Genomic DNA, 25,610 nt, shown 5'->3' on the forward strand with positions numbered 1-25,610 from the left:
AAAAACTCCAAAGGGTTTCAGATCAGCATACAGCAGAACCCGATCACCCTTTTTACAGTCAGCCTCTTGGGTGTTGCATACATAAAATTACAAGCTTGTGTAGGATGGGTGTGGAATTCCTTGTTCTCCCAAAGAGACTGCCACTGCCATAGTGACAGGTACCTGCTTCCATGCGTGATGGGAATTACAAATTTTGAACTGAAATGCTTTTAAGGTATACAGACTGTTTAGTACTTAATGTTACATTTCTGTAAAGATGACAAATATCTTCTAAAAGAAAATTAGTGTGTCTAATCGGGTTTGGTATTTGGATTCTGTATCCGTCCTGCAGGAGCTGACATGTTAATTCCGATGAAATAGGATCTTCACTTCCTACGTGGTCCTAGAGGCAATTTTTTTTTATAAATATTTTAGCTTTTCCGTGAAAATACAGATTCTTTTAATGTTTCTGTAACTCGTTTAGAGTTCTGTAAGTTCTTTAGAGCATGACATAGCCACTGGAAACTCTAGGCAGATGACACTGCTGAGCCAGCCAGGAGATGTTTGGGGAGGAAGCCCTGTCAGCCTTCCCCAGGCTGGTGAACTGCTTCTTGGAAGCTGGTGCAGTCTCATGTCTAGCCCCTTTCTCTTTCCAAGTTTCTAGGGCAGCAGATTGTCTGGCCTTATTTTCTACACAGAGTACACATCATTGCCAGCCATAGGATGCAGATGGGGTATTTCCCTCTTCTGGGTCAGGAAAGGCTGCCCTCTTTCCCTCCCCGCCCCCCTTATCCGCTTCCTTGGAATCCATCTGCTGAATTAAGATAGGCTCATCTTATTGAAATGTTTTTTTAAAAAAAATCCTTAAAATTTTTGTATTCAAATTTGTCAGTTATACTTTGAGAGCAGGGAAAAATAGTCCAATTTCTGAATGTAAACTAAGTAGATTTACAGATATTTAATATGGACTCAATATTTTGTGAGTGGGCCAGATTCAATTTCTTATTAAGCTATATTTTTCTGGTAATTGCCAGACAGTGAACTACAAATAAAGAACAAAGAGCTGCATTGTTTGGCTAGGAACACATGCCTTGTATTTTAGAGTAGGCAACAAAGGAGCTTGTGAAGAAAGGCTTTTTTGCTGTCTACAGTTGTTTTGCTTATAACAGTAATATAAAGATAACTCAAAAATGTTTTAAATATATATATATATTCATCAGAGTGGATCTGCTTTTGTTTTAGACAAAACTACAAGAATTACTCCATGGAAACAAGAACACATTTCAGAATTCAAGCTGCCCTGCACCAAGCCAAATCCGCCCCAGAAAATGGAATGCACTCCGGAGCCTCAGCAGTGTCGTAACTTTTTCTCCTTTGATGTCCTGTTTGTTGCAAACTTTGGTGCAGAAAATTACTGACACTTTAGAATTATTTTTCCTTCTCTTTCAAGTCAGTGAGAAACCAAATAATTTAAAATTTTAAAGGTGATGCATAAAACATTAATCTAGTGTAATAACATGGCAAAAACCCTCTCAAACCAACCATAACTCTGAAAAATACTGGTTTTTCCAACCGTGGCTTTTTGAATACTTACATCTGTGTAATTCATTTTTCAATCGTGTGCTTTTCTCTTGCATTCGCAACATTTACTAAGCAAGCTGCAACATAAAGGGGAATGACTGGCAAAACCCAAACAACGAAACTTTAAAGATTCATGGATTTAATCTCAGTTACCTCTAAATGTTTGTTTGAATTCATACTGATAGCAGTTGAGAAGGAAGCATCGCTTTTTCCAAGTACGTACTTAGTCGAAATGGTGTAAGAAAATCTCGGTGCACAAGAAACACAGCAGGGAGGAGCTCTGAATCCTGGGCATTTCAAGTTGTGCATGGAAAGCTTCTCTTTACTAGCTTTTACCAGCCACATTTTTGCTTCTATAAGAAACTTGCTGGTGAAAAAAATGGTCTCCCTTGTGCAAGTATCTTGACTTTAATTTGGTTTTCATGTCAAGTCTGCTGCTCGTAGCAGCTGAATGATTTAGTGAGGATTTGGGGCAGGGGGAAGGTGCTGACAGTATAAAACTGCATCACTGCTTCTTTGACAAGTTTTAAAACAGGAGGTCCTTAGGAAACAGTTTTTTCATCAGAACAAACCTGATCTGAAGTTTATGTCGAATCTAAAGCACAAGTCCTTGAAGGTCACTTAAGAAACAGCAATATTTTATTGGCCGCACAGCAGTACAGGAGTTACTGTGACAGTCAATTCCTTCTTCAAATGATTGGTCAAATGTTTGCCTGACTTGAGATGTCCATGTTTAAAGAGATCGATGTTTCCTGTGTTAAGAAGCTGGGGTTGGAGTAGGCTCCCTTGGCACAGCACTCTGCTTTTTACGAAGGAGAGCCCTTTATCTTTTTGCTCTTTATTGATCTTTGGGGGGAATTTCTGTGTCAGGGACTTTGAGGATAGAGCAATGAGCTAAGTCTGCTTTCCAGTGCTGCCTGCCATAGAATTGCTGCTTTTCTGCAAAACCGGTGAAGTCAGACATAACGTGTACTTGACTCGTATTTACCATTCTCTGTGTTAGCTCCATGTTTATACGTTTATATGCCTGTGGGTTTTGGGGGCATACTTCTACCTCCCTTTTGCAAGAGCTTCTTCCCCATGACCCATTCTGGTATGTGGAGATGGGAGGTCTTCTGACAGCCCTTCTTCTCCAACGGAGATGCTTGTCAAGAAGATTCATATCTATGTACCTCACAGTGAATATTCTTTCTAAAGCGATTGTTCCCAGCTGAAGAGAAAATAGACAGTTTATAGCTCTGCTATTACCTCCTTTAAGGAAATGACATTGTTTTATATTTGCGAATTAACATGCAAGGAGACAGAACCACCTGTTCCTCAACATGGAGAACTTACATTATCTTAAAAATAGACATCCTTTATAAAAGTCTGCCCAAGTTAAAATCATAGATGAAGAATGCATTTTTTTAAAGTGACTTTCTCAGATAAATTTCTCAACTCAGATAAAATTCAGTATAAACAGTTACGCTATTTACATACTGCACATCAAAACCTAAGTGTAAAAATTCAGTCATTCTTTGTATAGAATAAAAAAGATTCTTGTTCTATTTCATGCATATAACGCCTCTTCTTCCAGTTCTGTCCTTTTCAAATATTTTGGCAGTCTTAGCATCTTTGAAGCAAGCAATGCCATGAAAATTAGCATAAATTATACTTTGCAGAAAGTGAACAATCCTTCTGACTGTAGATTCATCTCTCAAGGCCTCACTCACTGAAACTTTCAGTGAAATTTCACCCACAACTGAGCTTCGCCTGATGTTAGATACATTGCACAAAGGGCGTACTGTGCAATATGCAGTCAGCTTCTCTGATTCCTTGCAGCAATGAAAACACTAAGATTTTCATAGTGATCTTTGGTCGAGCACCGACACCAGTCACAGCGTGGACCTCATCTTCAGGTGAGGACTCTGTCGTTAGCCACGATCAAGCAGTCTGTGCTTTCACTCTGACTTTTTAGCTCCCAACCAGTAAGGAATATTCACCTTCCTGATGCAACAAAGATGTATGGACTGTAATATTCTGAACTCACTAAAGGAAAGTAGCACCTTGCTTGCTAAAGGGTGAATGGAAGGTCTGGTACGTCGTCACTGTATACATTTTTCAATGTGTTACATTTTGAATTGCCCACTGTTACTCTTCGTTCATCAGCATACTTCATTTTGATGCTCTTCTGTGGCAGGGATCAAAAGCTCAGCAGTGTCAGTCCGGGCTGGAAGGTCTGTGCTGGGATTGTTTTTCCATTGCTTCCCCTGAAGCTGCTGCATTCTGCCTGAAGCTGCTCTCCAGATTGGTAAATGGCTTCATTAGTCCCGAGTCCCAAGTACAATGAATTAGGGGAAGCACAACGGATGCGAGGTTTCAAACAGCTTCAGTGTCGGGTATCTTCCACCTACCAGCAAACAGCAGATACTCCAATGGAATCACAAATCAAGGGGTTTCAGCATGGCCTAAGATTCAGGAAACGTAAGGACTGCTTCCCATGGATATAGCCAGCACCTCATTTGCAGGAGCACTTCCTTCTGCTTTCAAACACCGAACTGTCAGACTACTGCTAAAGAAACCCACTCTTCCTACTAGGCATTAGCCCACAGTTGCTGGTACGAACTCTTCTCAGTCCTCGGCCAAAGGCAGGTGACTAACTCATACAGCAGAAAACAGTTTTCTGCACTTGGTAGGACCTTTATGGTAAAACTTACAAACTGTATTTCTTTTTCTGCGTATTTTTTTTAGTAACACTGCTAAGTGGCTTCCTGCCAGTAGCTGAGGATAGAAATTCATACTCTGTTTCCTGGATGTCTGCAGCAACTGCCGTGGTGCCCCCTGTGATACTGCTAAGTCACCTCAGAGTGGTAGGGGCCAGGAAGGGAAAGGCAGTAAAATAAGCATCGCTTTTATCATTAGATGTGATATGTGGATCTCATTAAACTGAAGGAGGATATGGGCTGAAAAGTCAGCAGCTTATACTGAGGTCTAACGAGAGGTAACTGCATCAACACCCAGCTCCTAGGAATACCACCAAGCAAGGTAACTTGCTGGATGAAGAACAGGGGCTGAAGCTGAATCCGGTCACAGGATTTCTTGATGATCAGAAGATTATTTTGATGAAGTGACAAACATGATACAACTACTATTATTTGGAAACACCTGCTTACGATTGCTCAACTAAAACCAGTAGCACAGAAGCATGTTTTCATTTATTAGTCATACACAGTTCTATTACAAGCTACAATTAACGCATTCTGCCGTGGATGGTTAGTTTGAAGACTGGCCCATTCTGACAGCGCCTAGCCTTAAGTTGTTCACGCTGCAGTGATACAGCAAACTTTGCTTAGGAAACTTTGCCTTTTATAAAACATAGCAGCATAGGACAGGATCGTATCAAACATTTTCTCCCATTTCACAGTGGTTTTGACATTAAAGTCTATATTGAGTGCCTTAGTGTTTTCAGTTGACCTGCGGCCTGGGTCCAGGATGACTAAAAGATGATGGAATGATATTTTTGACAGCTTGCATGCCTCTGGCCCAACAGAAGCATCAAGTAATGCTGCTCTGTGTGAAACAAGGCTTTCCTAGAGGTCAGTCCCAGAATGCAGAAGACACTCCTAAGAGTTTAAATACAACACCCTCAGCCTCCAGTTCCACCTGCGAGATGCATTTCTTTGCCTTCTCAAGCAAAAAAGATTAAAAAAAAACAGCAGCAAAGCAAATGTATATGGAATGACCAAAACAATGTGTTCCACACAGTTCCCTCTCTGGGAGGAAGAGGAGAAGATAAAGAGGTGAGTCATGTTGTTTACTGCTGTACAGGAAAATGGTTAATGGTTGGAAAAGTCACTGACGAACACAAAACCTGAACAGACTAGAAATGAACTTGCTGCTTTTCTCATTGTGTTCTGCAAATACCTTTTTGTGATGGATTATGTGCAAAGCATGTATTGGCAAGTATTTTAATTGAATGATATTTTTAAAAGATGCTATCTAGGTTTGCTTCAGGTATTAAAAAAGAACAAACACCAAATACTTACTTTTAAAAACATGCCCAGTCAATCCCTGTCTCTAAGATTTATGAACAGCGACAGAGCTAATAAATATCTGTATTGCACTGAGGTAAAATTCTGCATGGCATTTGCTCCAAATTCAACAATGTTTTTGTAGGACTGGGCTGTGTTCCATTATTTTCTGGGGGTTTTAAATCTCTGGACCTACTTACTTTCATTGCTGGCTAAACATAGGCAAAATGTTTATTTAGAGTTATGCATTGCATTGAATTCTACTTGCTTTATCTCTCCTTGACTATTTTATAGAAAAAAACACAAAACAAAGCAGTCACAACCCCTCCCTGCACGCTCTCTTTATGGGCTGCTTCAATTCAAAAAAGAAAAGAAAAAAAAAATTAAAAAAAAAAAATGTTTATCTCGTGTTAGTCAAGCACGGTACAGTTTCAGGTCTGTGGTTGAACAGCGGTGTAGCAATGTGGCGAGAAACAGAGGACAGGTAGAAGCTGCAATATTCCGGACAGTTTTCATCTCTCACTGTTCCCTTCATCCTGCAGCACCCAGGGTGTGGAGGTAAGGAACAACTTCCTTAGTGCTTGGTCGGTGATGCTGGAGCCACAGGGGCCGTGCTTGGTGCCGACAGTGCCACAGGTAGAGTTGTAGGATGAGCTGGTGTTTTGTTTGTGCACACGGTGGTTCCCGGACACGTTGGTAGAGACAGTGCAAGATGCCTGAAGGCTGCTCTGCTCCTGCTATCCAGAGACACAGAATAGGAACTTTATCTCTGCCAGTTAGCAGAGTTCAGTAAATCATTCTAGGGAGGCAAAGCAATGTTGTTTAACTCTAGAAGAGACAATGCATGGATCATATTCAACGTCACTGTCATCTGGGTGCAGCAGCCAGTACTGCTGTCATCACTGCCAAGGTTACGCAACCTCTGCCAAGCAGCTGCAAGGTTTTTTTAGAAGCAAACAGCAGGGCCAGGTACAGTTTTGGTATTTCAGTCATAGAATTGTAGAATACCAGGTTGGAAGGGACCTCAAGGATCATCTGCTCCAACTTTTCTTGGCAAAAGCACAGACTAGACAAGATGGCCCAGCACAATCTTAAAAGTGTCCAGGGCTGGGGAACCCACCGTTCCCTGGGGAGACTATTCCAATGGCTGATTGTTATTGTGAAAAATTTGCTCCGGCTTTCGTTACTGCAGCTTGTGGATACCTGCGTCCTGGGTCAGGTTTCTGTTCAGTGATGCTGGGCTTATCGCCAACACAAGTAATTCTTGGTATTTCCGAGGAACAACAGGGATCTCAGGTGTAGTGCCTTTGCTATGTGTCTATGGAAACTACGTGATCTGTCACACGCACACACAAACATACATATAAAAAAGTATATATAGATAATACATAAAAAGTCTATGTACATATACTCACACACACCAGTAGCAGGCTCTGTAGCCAAAGCTTTTTGAAGTTATCAAACTGTTTGAACTCAGCAATTATTAAATTCAGCACTTAAAATAAAACAAAAAAAAAAAAACCAAAACACCAAGACAGATTATGTCTTTTAAAAAAAGCCTTGACAGCTTTTCAGAAGAGGGCTGAGGAAAAAGCAGGGAGATTAAGGACCTTTACTAATGGTTTGCTGTGGGAGCATAAAGGAAAGAAGAGTGTGCAGTGTATCGCCTTCTACAAGGAGAAATCCCAAAACAAAACCAGGCAGCTGAGCAAGAGCCCTTCGATGAGGTGGCCTCACCAAAAAGCAGTTTAGGCTGGAGAGTTCAGGAGCATCAGGGTTTTCACTCGGACAGCAGCAGAGCTCAGCCTCAGCGGGACGGCACCTGGGTGGGCTCAGTCCTGCTCAGCAAACACGGCTTTGGGGCGGTCATTTTTCCCCTTGGAATTTCTGCCCTGTCTGTCTCCCTCAGTCTGCTCACCCAGTATGAGCTGCTACCAGTAACGGGGCGGGAGGGTAGGGAAAAGGGGCTACAAAGGTGGAAGCCTGTCTGCCCGGGGCGAGAAGCCTGGGACATGTGCCTCCGGTGAGCAAGGGCCGGGCTGGGGGGACAGCGGCGTGCGTGTCATACGTGCAGTGAACTGGGCGCTTACTGGTGTGTGCAGAGTTACTGCTGAAACGCCTTATTTAAAATAAAGGCAAATGTTGTCATGGGGTTGGTGTTGCAAAGGCGAAGTTTATGAAGTTATTGCTACTTGTTTTCCAACTGAGAGGACAGAGGAGGGCTGGGGGCTTTTTGTAGCACGGTTGGTCCCCTCTTGCTGAGTAAGTACCTACCTTTATGCTACTAGAAACAGGTACAGGCATTTTCACAGATTATTTTTTTTTATTATAGATTCCTCTGCACCTTTTACGTAGTTAAGTGTCAGCGCAGAGTGGATACTGTAATAGATCAGTCGCTAGCAAATGTAATTATTTCTTCTGCTTAAATCAAAAAGATGCTTTCATAAATATGTTTAGACTGTTCTTTTTATCAAAAGACATTAACTTTGCATTTCATACCAAAAATTCCAGAGCCCCTAACTCATCCCAGAACAGGTTTAAATGCAAGATAATCTGCCAAGGATGGTTAGTATAAATTATATTTTTCAAAGTTGAATGCTCTATAAAAGGAAAAGTTAATCCTTGAAGCTAATTTTGATTCTGGGTATTAAGAAGGGTTCTTCCGAACAGATTTTATTCATGTTCTGTACAGGTTATCAAGGAGTAGGTATGTGTTTAATAAAAATGTGGTGCCTGTAATAAACCGCATTTTTACTCTGATAGCATCCACTTTGTTCCTAAGACCATTTTAATCTGGGATTTAACTGACGAGGCCTTGTATGTTTGGTTTCAGCCATCTTGTTATTTATTTAACTGACAGTCTGACTCAGAAGAATTTTCATCTTTACCGCAATTGCACAAGGACAGGAAATGTCAAAGTATTGAAACTGGCAACTTGAGTAAGTTCAGGTATTTCGTAATCCTTTAGCCTAGAAATGTGCACTTCTGCCACGGCAAGGAGAGGGCTGTAAACTCCTCATTGCTTTCAGCCCTGAGAAGCTGCAAGAGGGTAGGAACTTTTAAAACCTTACGTGGTTAAAGCCCTTCTACAGCACTAGCTCCTCACAAAGAAATTCTCTGGGCTTGCTTGCTTTTTTTTTTTTTTTTTTTTTTTTTGGTTTGGTTTATGTACAAATTTTATGATTCTCTCCCAGATTTACATAATGAACTGACAACAAGTAATAAGGATTATTGTCCTTAGACATGAAATGATTAAAGTGGTAATTCCAGTAGCATGCAATAATTTTTAAGCATCATAAAGGTCTTTATAAAATGGAGTATTTGTTACTTGTCCTTGCATCTCTTTTGCCTCAGATTTGTGGGAATTTTGTTTTCTTCTGTTGTAGGAGACAAAATCCATTTCCTACTATAAGCAAACATGACCTAATAATTTTGCCTGCTATGCCAGCATCTTGGATGTCAGCAAGGCCCTTGGTCCCTACCTGCGCTGTTTCTGTGGCAGCTTTTCATCTTTAAATGGGGTATCAGGTCCTTACGAGAGGCTGTGGCGGCTGGCAGTGACTAGGGGCATGTGGACTTTCACACTCAGAGTCTCTTGCATTGTCACTCGAAATCGCAGAGGCTCGAGCCCGATGGTCCACTCAGCTATTTCTGGGTCTGTGCCAGGCTTGTGGTGCCAGTTAAAGTACAAACAATGTTGTTGCACTGACCGTTTTCATCACACGGTATGGTCCCTACAAAAGCAACGTTTTTGATGACTGTTGATGCACCTCTAACCTTAGTTACTGACACAGGGTGGCTGTAAGAGGTGGGTTTTTTCCCTTCAGCTTGTTTTGCAAACATTTTACTATGGGCTTGTCAACCCTGAAACATACAGCCCTGGCATAAGAAGGGCTACGGCTGGACAGGTCCAGACGAATGACAGCCAGCCCTTTCCACCCACTGAGCTGCAGCAGCCTCTGGTTTAGGAAACAGCTGTGCTGTAAATGGACTATCTAATATGTCTGAAACGTAAGTAATTTATTACACCTCTGAGACAGGAGGCAAATACTATCTTCATCTTACAGGTGGTGGAATGAAGACACAGATCTGGTTTCACAACTGTAGCTGTAATTCAGGTTACACATTACTTTGCGTTAATTTCAGATCCGTTACTTTTTTGAATTAGAAATCATCCAGAACAGCATTGCACCTAAAAACTTGAAAAAAACATTTGATTTATTTGTCGTATTTACACGGTTGTCTTTAGGCTAAAATTTGAACTTTCTGGAATGTTTTTGTGTAATCAGCTCTAGTTTTAGCCCTTCACACCTTTTTGCTATTTAACAAGTATTTTAATAAAAGTCACTCTTTCCCTTAGCACGGTAAGTATCTCAGTGCTCAAAGTTCAGCTATACAAAGTGCCTAGAAAAGCATTCAGCTCAGTAATCTGTCACTTCAGATTTCTTTCAAATATTTCTTAATCAAGTCTTGTAATAAATAAAGACTAAAACCAACATGACAACGCTGTTTTTTCAAATTGTTCATTTGCCAGTTTTAACAAGATAAGGAAAATAAGTGGATACTTAATGTGGACATTGTTTTACCAAAAAAAAAAAAAAAAAAAAAAAAAAAGAGAGAGAGAGACCAAACCCGCCAAATCAAACAGACAAAAAGCAGGACATAAAGGAACACACATGGAATGATGAAAAGGAACAGTGATACTGCACAACTTCAGGTCTCTCTTCCCAGATTTTGATCCATGTAATTAGGTATGTATGACTTCAGCAAAAAATTGTGTCCGGATAAAGGTGCAGCAATTAGAGTGAACCTAGACCTGTAGACTGCTTTGAATTCCTTCTGACTGCTACTTAGAGGAGTTCTGTAAGAGAGCAGGTTGCTGTCAGCTGCAAGAATAATAAATAAATCATGTTGATTCTACATTTTGCTTCAAAAATTATCCATATCATGCACACTTCTACATTGTAAATACACAAAGTCTTCAAAGTACTTGCGTCTTTAAACACAACTTCAAGTACTCAAACTATACGTGAAAAACAATCAGAAACATTCCCTGATTTGTTGTGGTTAACTTGAGATTGCATCTCATTTTGCAAGACCAGGATTTCTGAATGTATCAGCATTGTGCTGAATGTATAAAAGTCACAGGAAGGTATGTTAAGAAGAGGGGAGGGGAAAAAAAAAAGAAAGAAAAAAAGAAAAAAAAACTATGCTAAGTGGATAAAAGGTCTTTACAGCTATGATCTTTGCTAAACCATCTCTGAACAAGCACATACTGTTGGCTATAGAAATTTGCTAATTGTGTCATTCTTGCTATAGCAGTCCTGTTTCCCCCCTCAACTGCTAGTATGACACTCTGTGTTTATATAAACTTTGCATTTACATGCAGAACAAAATATATTTTTCTTATATCTGATTTCACATCTGTTTGGTGGACTGATGTGCCAGCCAGCAGGGCTTAACAGATACATTTAATACAGGAGACTGAGATACAGTATGTTTATTCTTAACTTCTGATAACCTAAGAACTACAAGAACGAGAGATGCAGTATCCATTTGCTGTGATCCAAGACAACCATTTTTAGGGAGAAAAAAGTAGAATAAGTGATCAATGCTAACGCTACATTAGTTCCAAATAATTATTTTTTTTCAGTCATGCTGCCTTAACTATTTATTGTCCCTCTGGCCCACTTTTAACCCTGATCAAGTTAAAGGTGACATTATTAAAGCTTAAAGGCTGTTGATTCCTCAAAACCGAAGCAAGTTATAAAAACCATGAAACCATCATTTCAGTGTAGGACTCATTTCATATCTTCATATTCCTCATCACTTGTAGAAAAGGGATAATGCATCTCAGTTTGCTTACAAGCTAGGAGATCACTGAAGTCTGCATATTCCTAACTGCAAACAAAATATAGCACTTTTAACAGGTTATAAATAAACTGGTTTTCAAGCATAGAGCCAGCCCAACAATAACAATACACTATTAAAAAGACCTAAGGCAATGAATTCCATCTCCAATGGAAAGGAAAAAGAAAAAAAAAGAAAAGAAAAGAAAAAGAACTGTGCAAACAAGCTTAAAACTATTTCTTTGTGCCAGTGTTATAAAATGTAGATTTCAATAAAGCCTTGACCCAAATGCCAGGACTTGTGAAAAGAATCAGAACAAAACTGGTTACTTTATTTAGGAAAAAAATACTCTTATCTTGCTGCTAATAAAACTGGATACACGCAGTTTAAACATTTACAGTTGCTGTAACACTTTACACAATTCCTATATATGGGTGTAAGAACAAACATTAAAAGACAATGGTGGGTCAAGGCTTTACATTAAAAATAACAACCTACTTCTCTATAGTCCCTAAAATACTATGTTTTTTCCAATATTTGCAGCCGTTCAGGAATAATTTTTTATTTATTTATTTATTAGGAAATGTATACTTTGTGCATGATCTTAATTCCTAATTCCTGGCTCTTTGGGCTGAATGACAAAAGGATCAAACCCATTAAAGTGGATGGTCTCCTTGAAGGTTCAGTGGAGAAACCCTGGCTCAGTTAGTCTCATACGATGAAAGCAGTGCTGCATCCACTGGCTCCATGCAGGATGGACAGGTAAAGGATCTCATCAACCAGTCATCTATACAGTCCAGGTGGTAAATGTGCATGCACGGCAGAAATCGGATAGGGTCCCCATAAACAAAGTCCATCATACAAATGACACATCTGAGGGGGGAAAAAAAAAATATCATAAAAATATTTAAGCTGCTGTTACCACACTGGAAATGAGAATAGTGGAATACCTACTCCTAGGTATGTTTCAGTCAAAACAAAGTTTTAGTACTTGTAGATACTGTGAGGGGTTCCTAGCTCTGTCCGTGCTGGCTCCACCAAGCACTAGCGGGTTTTGGTGTTTCCTCTGTAGTAATGTGCCCGTGGTTGCACCGTTAGTGAAGGCAGGAAGCCTTGTGTAGGCACGGCAGGGGCAGCTCAGGGTGCACACAGTTAGAAATGAGAAAAGGGAGCCATAAAGGGGAGGAAGCAACATGGAATTATTTCCCCGTGAAGAGAGGATGAAGAAGAAAAAGCCTATAAAGGGCATGAATTACATGGGTCAAGAAAGTAAGTTTCACCTGTAACAGGAAAACCAGCATGGATAAAAAAAAATTATTTTTTTTCTTTTACCAGAAAGCTACATTAAATTACAGTCCTTGAAAAGAAGGCAGAAACAGGAGGACAAGATCAGGTTTCCCAGGGCACTATCACAAACCAGTGCAACAGCCACATTAGTTAAGAGTTCTGTAACTTACTCTCTGATCTTCTTCTCGGAGCCGTCTCTTCCAGGATCATAGACTCCTTTAGGTAGATGCTGAATAAGGCCTATCCTCTGCGCTATTCTGATTTGTTCCTCTTCTGTCAGCTGTGTTGCTAGCCGAGTCTGGCTAGGAGTCGGGTGATAAACAGGAACAGGGACCTGCTCCTAAAATTAAAATATTTCAGTTAAAAAAAACCCCACAGGCTTTCCCAGAATTTCGTAGCACAGCACAAGCAATGTATTTTAACTTTTCCTCTCAGTCCTATAAATGTTTCTCCCACTCCTACTTTGCAGTTTTGGGGCTATAATTATATTGAGCCTGGGATAAAGAACTGAAGCCAGTATCTTAAGCAAGGAGCTGTTTGTGGCTGTTTTCTGCAAAAGTTTTTTATCTCCAGGAATCATTCACACATTAAATACATGTACAACAAACTTCACATAGCAGCTGGTGAACTGCTAAGATGCTGAACTGAACAATATAATGGCTGAGGGAGAGCCCCAAGTACTTGCAACAAAAAGCAGATTCTGTGATTTTTTTTTACACTTTAGGAAGAATTCTTTGCGAAGATGAGGACAGTACCTAATTCTTAAGCGGAAAGTTTTATTGGTTCTGTAATAACTAAAATTCATGTGAACTGTTCTGAGCCACATAAAACTCCAATCCAGAACTGTAGATTCCATTTTTTTTTTTTTAAACACACAAAAGTCACCTGGACAATAAAAAGAATAGCTGAGTAAGTAATCCAAGTTTTGTATTTGTTCATATATATTAACATGATTTTACAAGTTGTCCCAAGCTGGACTTCAGCTGCTGTATGTTTGAAGCACATTTCCCAAACGAAAATAGGCAACGTGTAGGTATCACGCGGTCCTTCCTCTGCCTCATTCTCAGAAACTTCTTCTAAATATTAACAAACTTCAGATCTGATATTTTCACTAACATTTATATTAACATGGTGCTTGTCTTACTTGCTTTTAAAGCATTCTTTTGGACATAAACACCAGTTTTGAACAGGAGAGACTATTAGGACAGCGCTGGCCGGGAGCCATACATCTACTGTTAACAGGGAGACTATTTCTTGCACGAGGCCTATTTTTTAACGATACTTCTTAAACAGGAGGGGAAAAAAAAAAAATCAGCTTATAGATGTGTTCTGAAAATAAGTCCAGTCCGTCAGAGGCACAACAGCATCGATTCATCTGTTTGAAAAATGCAAAAGCTGATGTTTCAGAGGGCACTGCTGCAGAACAAGCAGAGTGCAGCAGCGGGTGCAGCTGCACCGTTGGAAGCGCTGATGCAGCACGCAGTGCCTCCGACAAAGTTCCCACCGCCAAACTCCTGCTCACCCGTCACGGATACGGGGCAGCCGCGGGCTTTCACTGGCTGTGACAGAGCCACCACCTCCTGAAACACACTTGTCCTTACAGAGCGTGGAGCCCTGCGGGCATCTCCAAGTACTTCCAGCAGCAGGAACACAGCTGCGCTCCCCTCCCATTCCCTCTTCACCTTCTGGTCTGCTCCAGCAATGGTCTAGTGCAGCGTTCAACAGACACCAACACCTGGCAAAGTCCAGATACGGGGTCTAATGCACGTAATGCTGCACTTGTAAAACCTGATAAAGCGGTTCTTCTTTCACTGCTAGGAACCACAGCAAGTGGAAAGACAGCCAGGACTCCTGGAAGGCCAGGAAGAAGCAGCCCGAGGAGCATGCAGCCTCTTGCTGGCCAGTGCCGGGGGTGCCCAGCAGCAGGAGTCCTTGCTAATTAAAAATACAAGTGCCTGGCAATTCTGCTTTTAATACAGCGCCTACCACTTGCAATTCAGCTGTGAGCTAAAATTCACAGCTATATTAATTCAGCTGTATTAGGATTTTCCCCTCTGATTTCCCAGCAGAACTCAAGAGGATTTCGAGAAGGTTCAAAAGACAAAATGCCAGTGGGTTCTGTAAGTTTGATCCGTTTCCTGACTCCTCTAAACTGGATTTCACAGTATCACATATTTCTTCTACATCAGTTGCCTTTTAACCATTTAAATTATCTAAAGTATTCTCTAATCATCATTCGGGTAGGGAAAAGCACCAGCTGAAGCCAGGGATGACCTGTCAGATAGAACCTTTGGTGCCAGCAAAATAAAGCAGTTTTTCCCCTCCCAAACGCAGCAGGCCCCCTGCACTGAACACACCAGCTCAAGGCAGAGCCTGGTCCTGGTTTTATGTTTCAAGAACTTAACACCACAAAATACCAGTAACTTTTTTTGGGGGGTTTGCAAGGCTTTGCTATACTACTTTGGACAGATTATTAAATAAATAGCAGAGGACATTACTGTTAGCTCCTTGATCTGTTACAATGGCATACAGAATGCCCGGTATTTGGAGAGAGATGCACCCTCCTTCCCATCCTACAAAAAAGAGGAGCAGTATAACTAACCGCGGCACAGGCTGGGGCTAATGGGGGCAGAAGGAGGGGAGGCTACTGTATTTAATGCAGCTCCCCTTGGCAAAACCATGACTGCAAGCAATAACGCAGAAATACAAGGAAAGGCAAAAACAGGAGGAGGAAAGCAAATCCAAGAAACTCTCAAAATGTCTGAAAGTAGCAGTGACAAATGGTGAATGCCTACAGCTGAGGAACGGCAAATTGCTCATCTCGGCAGAAATTACACAGCAAAAGGAAGCTCCAGTTAAGTACGAATCTGTTACAAGTTAAAACTATCACATTTGGACAACTCTGAAACAAGAAATCAGTCACGCTATCCAACCGACGACTGCTTCGGTTAAGTTTTGGACAGTACACATCAACACAATTTTTAAGCCTGCAATGGGTGAAACAAGAACAAAACCTCATCCCCTTGCTCCGCTCTTGTGCAGGCGCTTGCTGCAAGCAGCCACCGAGGGACTACCTACCACTTCTGCATTACTGCAGCGCCCCTCTCCCATGGGTGTCACCTTCCCTGTGGAGAACTGAAGGAGAGGGGCCTGACGGACCCCCTGGGGCCCCTTCCCATGCCAAATATACAAATGCTTCCCTGACTGCCAGTGCCGTATGGGAACACTGCTCCTTTTGGCGTCCTGTCTCAGGTTCCCTCCCTGCAGAGCCACCACCCTGCGCTACATGACATAACCAATTAAGGCAGAAATTTATAGTTGCCAGCTGTGGGCTTCTACAATTTCATGTACTACACAAGAATCTCATCAGACGAGTAACAGCGAAGAGAGCACCATTTTCACCCAGACACTTTCATGTTTGTGAATATAAAGAACTGGGGTTGGTGTGGCCGCCAAGCTGTTGCAAAAAATGCATAGATTGTACTACTGTAAATAAAAAAAAGAGTGACCGTTCAACACCCACGATCCAGTGCACTTCTGCAACAGGCTGGCTGGTGGCACGTTCATCTTGCCTCTTGGTTGCTATTAAAAGCCTGCCCAAATGGAGCTAGCAGTCCGCTGGATACAAACATACCAGTAACATGGAAGAACACGGCCGCACACATTGCAGAGAGTCAAATTATAGGGTACACAGACACTTTCAAACCAGTCCTCTCCCCTCTCAAAGAGAAAAGATATGTTTATACCTGTATGAATCTAAAAATATTTTATTAAACTATTTATTCATGAGAATATGAGAGACCGGATTTTTCTCACTCGGTTTGTTGAGGTGACATGCGGCGTTCCCAGAGGGGTCAAAGTAAGAGACGGAGCAGACCGCAGGAGGTGCTCCAGCTAGACCCTGACTACCACCCATCGGCTGAGCTGGGCTCCTCCAGCCCCCAGCAGCCCCACTGACACACACCCAGGGCCGGCCCCACGCGCAGACATCACCACGCCGGCAGCTGCGTCCTCTGCTTTCTCCACTACCAAATCTCTGAAGCATTTTTGGAAGGGAAGCTCATCCAGCAATAATGCCGACCTGCCCGTAAGGACAGAGCACAGCCCTGCCTGTGCAGGTTTATCACCCCTTTGCAAATCTTGCACGGATTAGAATGGCTACTTCTTTCTATCAACCTATGCTGAGGAAAGGTCCCGCTCACTCCAGCATGGATATTCAAGAGTAACAACGTGAGGATTCAACACTTCAGTCAACTCAAATTTGTAGTTAGAGGCTCCCTGACACGTATCTATATAAAACAAGACTGCGTTACCCAAGTAATCGTTATTTTACTCCAAAGACAAGCATGAGTGTATTGTTCTGGTATCTCACTTTTCCCATCTCTACCAGGGAAAATGTTTTTGCAGACAAAATTATGAAATACTGAACTTCTAGCCAAAGTCAGTGTTATTTACCATTTGATAAAGACGTCAGGCGTTTCACACTAAGATGAAATTTCATGTTAACTCTACTCCTCCATGCAAAAAGCCTAAAAAATGCCAAAACAAATAATCAAACCCACATATTAGGGTCAGGCAATGAGGTAAAAATCACTTTCTGGCACTGAATTTGCTTTAATCATTATTTTCCCCCCATATGAATTTAGCAATGATGAAACATATCAGCTGGCAGCAGCCCTGGAGATACACAGCTTTTTTCTTGTTCACAAACTAGGTGGTGTCAGCACAAGCTTCCCTGGCTTTCTGTGCGCAGAAATCATTCCTTCCTAATGTTTATTCAGCCCTTTACATGACAGCATTAGTTTAGATTCAAGGGCTGCAACAGGGTTTATGTCTCCATCTCACCGTGGCTCCTCCTCCTTTGGGGGGGGTTGGGGATCATAGAGGGCATCTGGAGATCTGCATTTTTAGCTTTAATGAAAATAAACATTTTCACACATGGCTTAAAAGGCCCAGACACTGTGTTTTTGCATCCAGATTCCCAAGCACGCTTTGGGTTCTTGCCTAGAAAAAGGAGGTTTCATAAAGCATGATTTTTAGTTTGAAGTTTTCTCATCAGTCAGATTTACCTTGGTTACTTATGCCGCTGTAAATCCGCTTTGCTCTTGTTTTACAGCATTTTCATCTTGTTTTTGCAACTGCAATGAATTTGTAATACTCTGAAAACAGGTCAGCGGTAGATCAGAAACTCTTAATCCCTGGATAAAGATTATTTTAAGATCCCTCTACGCCATATATAGGCAGTATGTTATCAGGGCTTTTGTTTGTTGTTTTTAATAATTGCACCAACATGCACAAATTATCTTTTCAGGAAGGTCAAAGGTGAGATGATTAATTCATAACATCTAACAGTTCCAGAGGTTAAAGCTTCACTGCTGTCCCTGAGATCCTGTCTACAGCTACCTGCTTTGCTCAGTTTCCATCTCTGAATTTTCTTCCTCATCTAATCCAATGCTCTCGGTGTCTCACCCTGGGATGTTTATTTGCATTTTAACACCAGATCAACAGCCTATCTGTTAATTCAGTCCAACAAAGGAGACAAACATCTTCCTAGCTGTGTTCACCCCTAAGTCTTTTTCACATTTGTTTAAATACCAGTAGGTATAGCGCCTACACGCCTCGTGGTTGCTAATTAATTAATGCAAATGTAACAGTTCAATTTTAATCTCCCCAGCTGTTCCCACAGCTCTTTTTTGAAATCCCTTCGATATGCAAATGTCTGTCTTGAAACGCTGTCTGAAAGCGGCTGCACTGGTTCACATACAGCTGCATCGGTGCCACATACGCTTTAGTGCTCACCAGCCCTCGGACGCTTGGCCTGGAAGCAGCCTGGCCTTTCTGCAGCTCTAACAGCCTTGTAGCAGCATCGCTGCCTATTACACCACTCACCATCGCTACACAAATCTTTCAGCCTTGCTGCTTCCCAGTTTTCCCACCTCTAAGGTGAGATGCTTAGCAGGAAGCCTAAATACAACTTCGGTTTATAGATGTAAAGTCAGGAGGTGAGGGAGGGGGGGGGGGGGGGGGGGAAGCGCCTTTTGGTGGTTTGGGGTTTGTTTGTGGGGTTTTTTCCCCAAAATCCCCACTGAATTTTAGGAATTTTTCTCTTCTTGCTACTTTATTGCTCAAAGAACTCACCGGGATGATGGTCGAGGGGCCTTTTCTGTGAACACCATTCTGATCCAGATGAAAAGATTCAAGCTCCGTCTATATGTGAATACACATTCTGAAATAATATCCTCCCCCAAGACACATTAATGTAAAACCACTCGCCATTATAATGTGCATTATACAGCAACTACAGCTTACTTTAATAATCCTTAGAACATTACGAGCAGCCTGCCAACTATAAAAACCACTTTCTGCCATACAGAACAGTTCATTTATTAAGCTGAATATCAGTTGCTATAAAACATTATGTAATGAAACTGTTACCCAATCTTTTTATATTCCCGCTTCCAGGTAGCCAGGCAGTAGAAGTAACTGCGACAGCTGAACACTTAGAGACCTAAGAGTTCTTTTGAAAGAAAAATCCCCTCCTCTTGCCTCTCCCATTTTGGGGGGGGACACCTGGGACAGACAACCAGACCAAACACGCGTGCGTGCACAAGAGCAGCCGTTCTGGTACAAGCTGGGATCTAATGCATGGGTTTGCCTAGCAGACCCCATTCACTGAACAGCAATATAGTCAGAAAAGACATTAAACATTAAACTAATGCCCTATCAAGCAAAACTGTAACTGATCCTTTACCAAATTTTTAAGCGTGCCAAAGACCGAATCCCTTTCTGTGATAAGTCTGGAGTTGCAAGCAATTCTCTCCCAACAAATAATAATACATTTCCAAACAGACTCATTGCACTGCTCCGCTAATACACGCCCATCTTTAGCATAGGGTTCCAAGGCCTTGCGTTTCTCAGGATTCCCACATTCCTCATTAAGGAGACTAATCACAGAATTTAAATTTTGAATGTATATTTGATTCATCTGGAACTTTTAAGGCCAATAAATATATACTTCATTTTTAAGATTTCTCAGGGGATGGTTCTGCTACCACACTGCTTGCTGGGGAGAACCAACTTCAACTGTTTGTGACCATTTTAGCAAAACCCCTTTACTTTTACTTTCCTTTGTTCGATATATTCCTTGATAAGCTTGACAGCAAACCCAAAAACCATATAAAATTTCACGTCCATTTTTCCTTTAAAATTTTATTAGTATCACAATTATCATTTAAATATTTAATAGAAAATTTTCATGCTGAAATAAATGCATGCACAAGCACCGTACTGGTCCATAGCCAGGACAGCAATACTCCAAAACCCAGTAAGGCCCCCCTGTACCTGGGCCACGTTCAGGTTTGTACATGCTTCCCACTGAGGTGCTCTTAAGGGAGGATTAGTAAGAATTCTGGCACTGTAGGAATCGGGCATTGTAGATATGGTCAGTCACTAGTACAAGAACAGACTAAGGAAACAAGTCTGCAACAGAGGAGAGGAACCTGCGGGATCCGCACGGCGTTTCTCCAGCTGCTAACACCAATTAAGAAGCAATGCCCCGTCTGAGTCATACGCCATTTCAGGGGGAGGTGTTTTTTGGTGAAAGCCACGGTGGGGCTGCAGTGATGGCACAACCTCATTTAAGCTATTAGTAAAACTGTAAAATTGTCCTTCGCATTTTTCACAGTTATCCCACTGAAATGACTGAGAAATAAATTTACCTGAACAGTTGGAAAAGATAAGCAACCACGAAAGAAAGCAATTCCTGGCTGCCGACTCTTAAAATGTCACCTGTCCGCCGAGCTCAGCTTTGCTACCAAAAATTGAGCTGAGGCAGAGAGAGGAGGTACGAGCTAGATGCATCCTGCCTGCTGCTTTCCTAGACGGTGACAAGGGCTATTAGAGAAGGGGACTTGGTTTTCAAGCTCCTTACCTGTGCTGTCACACAAACCTAAAGAGGCTACCTACTGCCAAGGGAAAGAGCTGACGGTGCCCTTTGCAGCTTGGCCGGTGCAAACCCACCTCCCCTGGCAGCTGGAGATCACTGGCCGCTCCACAGTCACCTGCTCGGAAATGCCATTAACCATCACTGCAAACCTGAATACACAAAACTAGCAAGAAGGAGTTGTAGGGGAAAAAGCAGTAATTAAAAAGCAGTAATTAGTCCCTGGAAGCACAATCTCCTGACACAACAAGGCAGTTTTTACATTTCCAGACTGCACAGGGATACGGCCCTTGAATCAGAGAAGCCTGCTAAGTACAGTTCGGTTCCACTAACCAAATTCATGTTCGCCAGCTTCATGTTGGTTTTAACTGTCTTTGTTCCTTTCTGCAGTGATACCATCACACATCAGCGTGCGAATTTCTTCAGAGAAGTGGGTAACACATACACCAACACATCCCAGACCATCAAACTGCTCACCAGAGAACTGACTCCATCTCTCCAGACAGCCCCACTCACAGCATTGGGCTACAACTTGAGAGATAACAAAATCCTCTTATTGCAGCTCCTAGCATGTTTATTTTCATAGGGGTTTTATATATACATATATGGAAGGACAAGATCCATACGCAATTTACAAAAATTCAAGCTTTTCTGTCAAGTTGCTGCAGTGAGCAAAGCCAGGAAAGAACAGCTGCGCCCAAACACTGAGTTAAGAACACTCACGGCACAAAATGCAGCCTCCCAAGACTTGTACACCCCGAGAACTACAAGGCCAAGCAGCTGGGTAAGGAGAAAATCCAGCTGAAGGGGCCAGCAGCCATTTCTGCAGCTGGTAGTAGAAGAGCAGCAAACGTATGCGGATCACCCTACCCCACCAGCAAACCACAACATCTGCGTTTCTGGTACACGTTCTCTCCTACTCGTGCCAAGTGGTTATCTCTGCAGAAACCCCTTCTCATGCCTGGCAAGCGCAAACCGTTATTACAGTGCTATGGCTGTGTTACACAGCACTTACGGTTCAAGCAAGACAGCTGCTGGAGAAATGAAGAGCAGATTTGACAATAACTAAAAACTGAAGTTTTGGGAAGAAGAAAACTGTCCCATAGTGGAAGAGGCTGAAAACAAATAAATCTCTGGGACTGTCTCCTCTGCTGAAAGGTACAGACTGAACCTGCTGCGTCCCATTCACTTACTGCTGTGGAAATGCTGACTAGCAGGAAACAAAAAATAAAAGAACATCCCAAACAAACGAATCCTGTTAACATGTTTTTCAGAGGCTGCATTCAAGCACAAGAGATGGAGGAAGCACTCTGGAGCTATGATGGAAAAGCTGACAGAAGGCTAACGGTCCACACAGAAATAGGGGAATCATTCGCACTTCCTTCAGACACGTATTTACCTTCTGGAAAGGGTAAACATCAATCAGTGCAACTTGTTTATAGTATAAATCAAAGGGATAACAGCTAAAACCGTTAGTATTGATCATCCTGGGTAATACCTGAAGTCTGCAGGCAGCCTCGATTCTTGCTATGCCAGGTCCTGTATGCAGTGCAACAAACCGGCTTGCTCACAACCTGCCCCACTCAACCCATGGCCTCAGCCATGTGTGATCTGTCCCCAACACTGTCGTCCCCACACACACGCCCCACTCACTCAGAGGATTTGACTCACCTGTGGGTACAGCAGGCAAAAAAAAAAACACCCTTACGCTGACACGTGCTTCTGACTCCTGAGACAGGAGCTTGGCCCAAACCTACCACGCTATAACCCCCAGAGCATTGCATCACTTGGACAAGTCTGTGCAAGTTCCTTACGTGAAGGGCTTCATATGGATTACTGGATAGGCAGGCACCCAGTGAAGAGTATAGGCATATAGGTGACTGCAGGTGGGCAATGTAACGCACTAAAGAGTAAGTAACAGCACACGCTATGCCCTGAACTGCCTACTGAGCCCACAGACCCAGCATGGCTGAGCTAAGCATGTGCAGCCGCTGCTCACCTCCTGGTGCTGTTTCAGGGAATTTGGGAATTGGGACACAGCTGACTTCAGCAGGTCTAAAACAGCACTGCCGCCGAGCCACCGGTCCTGCCACCTCCCCTGCGCTGGCTCTACCTACGCTGCTCGACTGCCTCTTCACCTCACGAAAAGCAAACAAACCATTACCATCAACCCTGCGATCCCTACAGCCACTGGAAAAGTTGGAAACAGGCAGCCAAGAGGAAAATGGGATGAGTGCCCCTGTCAGGACTTAGGCCAATTGTGAAACCTTGATTCCAAACACTTAAAAATATAGCAAGAGTGCTAAAATGTATCTTTTGGCAAGAATTAGGTCAGCTTAAAGGCAATTCTAAGAACAAAACTGCCCTTCCAAGTACTTCAAGAACAAGGTAGCAAAATTACAGAGATCATCCCTAATCAGCCAAGAGGACAGGCTAGGGACAGAGGGCCAAAACAGGGTGTAAACACCAAAATGCACGTAAGCTGAAGACATGAGCAATCCATCAGGGGAGGACTGCTGAAGTATAAATACAGGCTGTACTTCCATGTATAAATTTGTGTATATGTATATTTAAATGTGCTAGTCTGAACTAATAAGAACAGAAAACATAGAGCAGAGAAATACTATACAGAACTAGGAATATATTTTAGAAAAAGTAGGATATCAAAGGGTCAGAGAAATCAAGTGATGGATGATCTCATCTCTAGGCTCCAATGTATGGAATTACCTTGGTATTATCGTTCCACAACACGGCAGGCATCCTCTGTGGGCAAAGAGGGCTAACCAGAACGCAATTTAACAGCCTTGCCTAAAGCAAGTTTCAACACACATCCAAAACCATCATACCGAATGCAAGTCCTCATACATCAAGCTCCTAAAACAGGCCTTAAATAGACCCAACAGCCCCAGCTGGAATAAGAACATCACTCCCGTGTATTCTCTTCTTGGGAGGTGTCAATTGAGCTTCAGATAAGAGGTAACACTGATAATGAAAACAAACAGGCAGATCAACAGCAGCTATCTCAGATCATTTACCCTTGAGGTACTATCCATCGCAAGGACACAAAATACTTTTCTGTATCCACCCAGTTGCAAGCAAGCACCAAAAAAGCGGTTTGAAAAAGGACGTAGTAGTTCTTTTTATAGAGATGCAACCTGTTACCCAACCGAAATACACAGAGGAGGCAACGTGGGAGGGGGCTTCTGCAAACCTTGCCAGGGATCTTCCCCTTGAGCAGGGAGCAGGTAAGAATGGCTGACGAGGCAGTGCCACAGCCAAGCTGTGCTCGCCCAGGAAGGTGGGCTACCAACGGGCTCCTGATGAACAGAAACCTGATGAAGAACTTTCCATCGGGCCTCCCAGCAAACAGGGACTCAGCAGAGTGGGAGTCTCGCACAGTGCGAACCTCTGCCAAACCATACAGAAAGAAGATAAGATTGTTCTACTCAGGATAAATGACTTGGGGGGAGAAAAGTGGTAACAGTCCACATCCCTTTGCAGAATTGCTTCAAGAAGCAGATGGGGCTGGTGATGAGCTGGGTCTGCATTAAGCACAGTGCAGGAAAACCCGACGCCAAGACATTGCTGGTGTGGCAGCCAGCAGGGTTTGTTGCAAAACTCAGGAGTCCGTGTTATACTTCACTTGCCCGTAACTTCATACTCCACTGGAAATACTTTAATTGCCTTTTTAACAAAGCCATCCTCCATTACAAATGCTTGCTCAAGCAGGAAGCTGCCCCACCTTGGCAGTTTGATGGTACACTCAGATTCACAGGCCTTTTTATTTCATTAATGGTGTCTGAATTTCTAACACGGAGTGGATGCCCCTGAGATCCAGGTGTGTGGCTTGAAGCCTCAGCCTAGGCAGTGCAGCAGGGGACTGGGCTGTGCAGAGGCCGCCAAGAGGCTTCCCGAGGCCAATTAAAGGATATAATCAACGCTGTGTTTTGCAACAGCTTAACCACAGAGGGGGTTTTCAGCATGTTTCTGCATTAGCCCGCTAGGAAGCCACACAGACGAAGCCTCACGTATGCCCGCCATATATTAGGGCACCTCAAACACAGTGTGAGTGTGCGGCTGTCCCGGGCGTTCCTGGCAGTGGTGTGTTGGCTTGGTGGGGACATCCCGGCCAGCCACCCAGCCACCAGCTCCTCCTTCTGCCATCTAGATCCTGGGCAACCGATGGCGACGGGGGCTTCTGTGATTTCTTCCGCATTTTGAAGCTGGAAATGGGGTTTGAATCAGGAGGGGGTGCCGACAGCACCCTGACCCATCGGGCTGCACACAAGAGATTTCAGCAGAACCCAGGGTGCTGCACCGCGCAGACACTGTCGCCTCTGCCAGGTGCACACGCGTTGCCCTCTCCGTGCTTCAGTGAGAACGCAGACACAAAAAATGTGATTTGGCCATTTGTTTAGCATCTTTGATAATAACATTAATTATTTCAACTCTGAGTCAATGAGCGGCAGCTGTAAACAGCCAGAGGCACCAACTCGGGCTCATCTCAGCCGGTCATTTATTAATCTTAAAGGAATGTCTCAGGCATTAAACGATCATTACTGAATCTGTTGGTTTGTTGTTTTTTTTTTTAAAGCAGTGCTCTATCTAAAAGCAAGGAATGACTGTATGGATATTAAGGCACACCAAAGCTTGACAAAGCTCTACTTTCCGATGCAGTATTAGCAGTGAACACAAGGGCAATGTTTCTATTTTTTCCAGCAAAGTCTTGTCCTCGCAAGCAGTGACTCTGCGTTTTTAGCTTGCAAGGCACAAATCCAAGTGTGATCTCATGCAACTGTCAAACCTCTTCTAACAGAAAAAAGTCCTGTGCCAAGAACAGGTAGAAAAATCATAAATAGCTCTCTCAGGAGTTGGGTTATACAAGCAAAATATTTCCAGAATGTGTTTTTCCTACTTGTTTTAAAAGTTTTAAATGCATAGAGACAGTTCAGTGAACATTT

The 25,610-nt window shown here is 42.6% G+C and overlaps 2 protein-coding genes across 4 annotated transcripts in view; one reads left to right on the plus strand and one right to left on the minus strand.

Annotated features, from left to right (window-relative positions):
* The window catches only part of TTC39A (tetratricopeptide repeat domain 39A), a 54,378-nt gene extending 47,281 nt beyond the window's left edge, over positions 1 to 7,097 (plus strand). For all 3 annotated transcript variants that reach the window (XM_056356721.1, XM_056356719.1, XM_056356720.1), the window contains exon 18: positions 1,222 to 7,097. In XM_056356721.1, the coding sequence (XP_056212696.1) occupies positions 1,222 to 1,342 (121 nt within the window). In that variant the 3' untranslated portion in view covers positions 1,343 to 7,097. The remainder of the gene's footprint in view (positions 1 to 1,221) is intronic.
* Positions 7,098 to 9,770: 2,673 nt separating this feature from the next.
* Positions 9,771 to 25,610, minus strand: part of RNF11 (ring finger protein 11) — a 33,767-nt gene continuing 17,927 nt past the window's right edge. Inside the window, exons 2-3 of the mRNA XM_056356722.1 lie at positions 12,878 to 13,047; positions 9,771 to 12,293 (exon numbers count right to left, since the gene is read on the minus strand). Of these exons, the coding sequence (XP_056212697.1) occupies positions 12,122 to 12,293; positions 12,878 to 13,047 (342 nt within the window). The 3' untranslated portion in view covers positions 9,771 to 12,121. The remainder of the gene's footprint in view (positions 12,294 to 12,877; positions 13,048 to 25,610) is intronic.

Source organism: Falco biarmicus, chromosome 11, assembly GCF_023638135.1.
Source record: "Falco biarmicus isolate bFalBia1 chromosome 11, bFalBia1.pri, whole genome shotgun sequence".
NCBI lineage: Eukaryota > Metazoa > Chordata > Aves > Falconiformes > Falconidae > Falco > Falco biarmicus.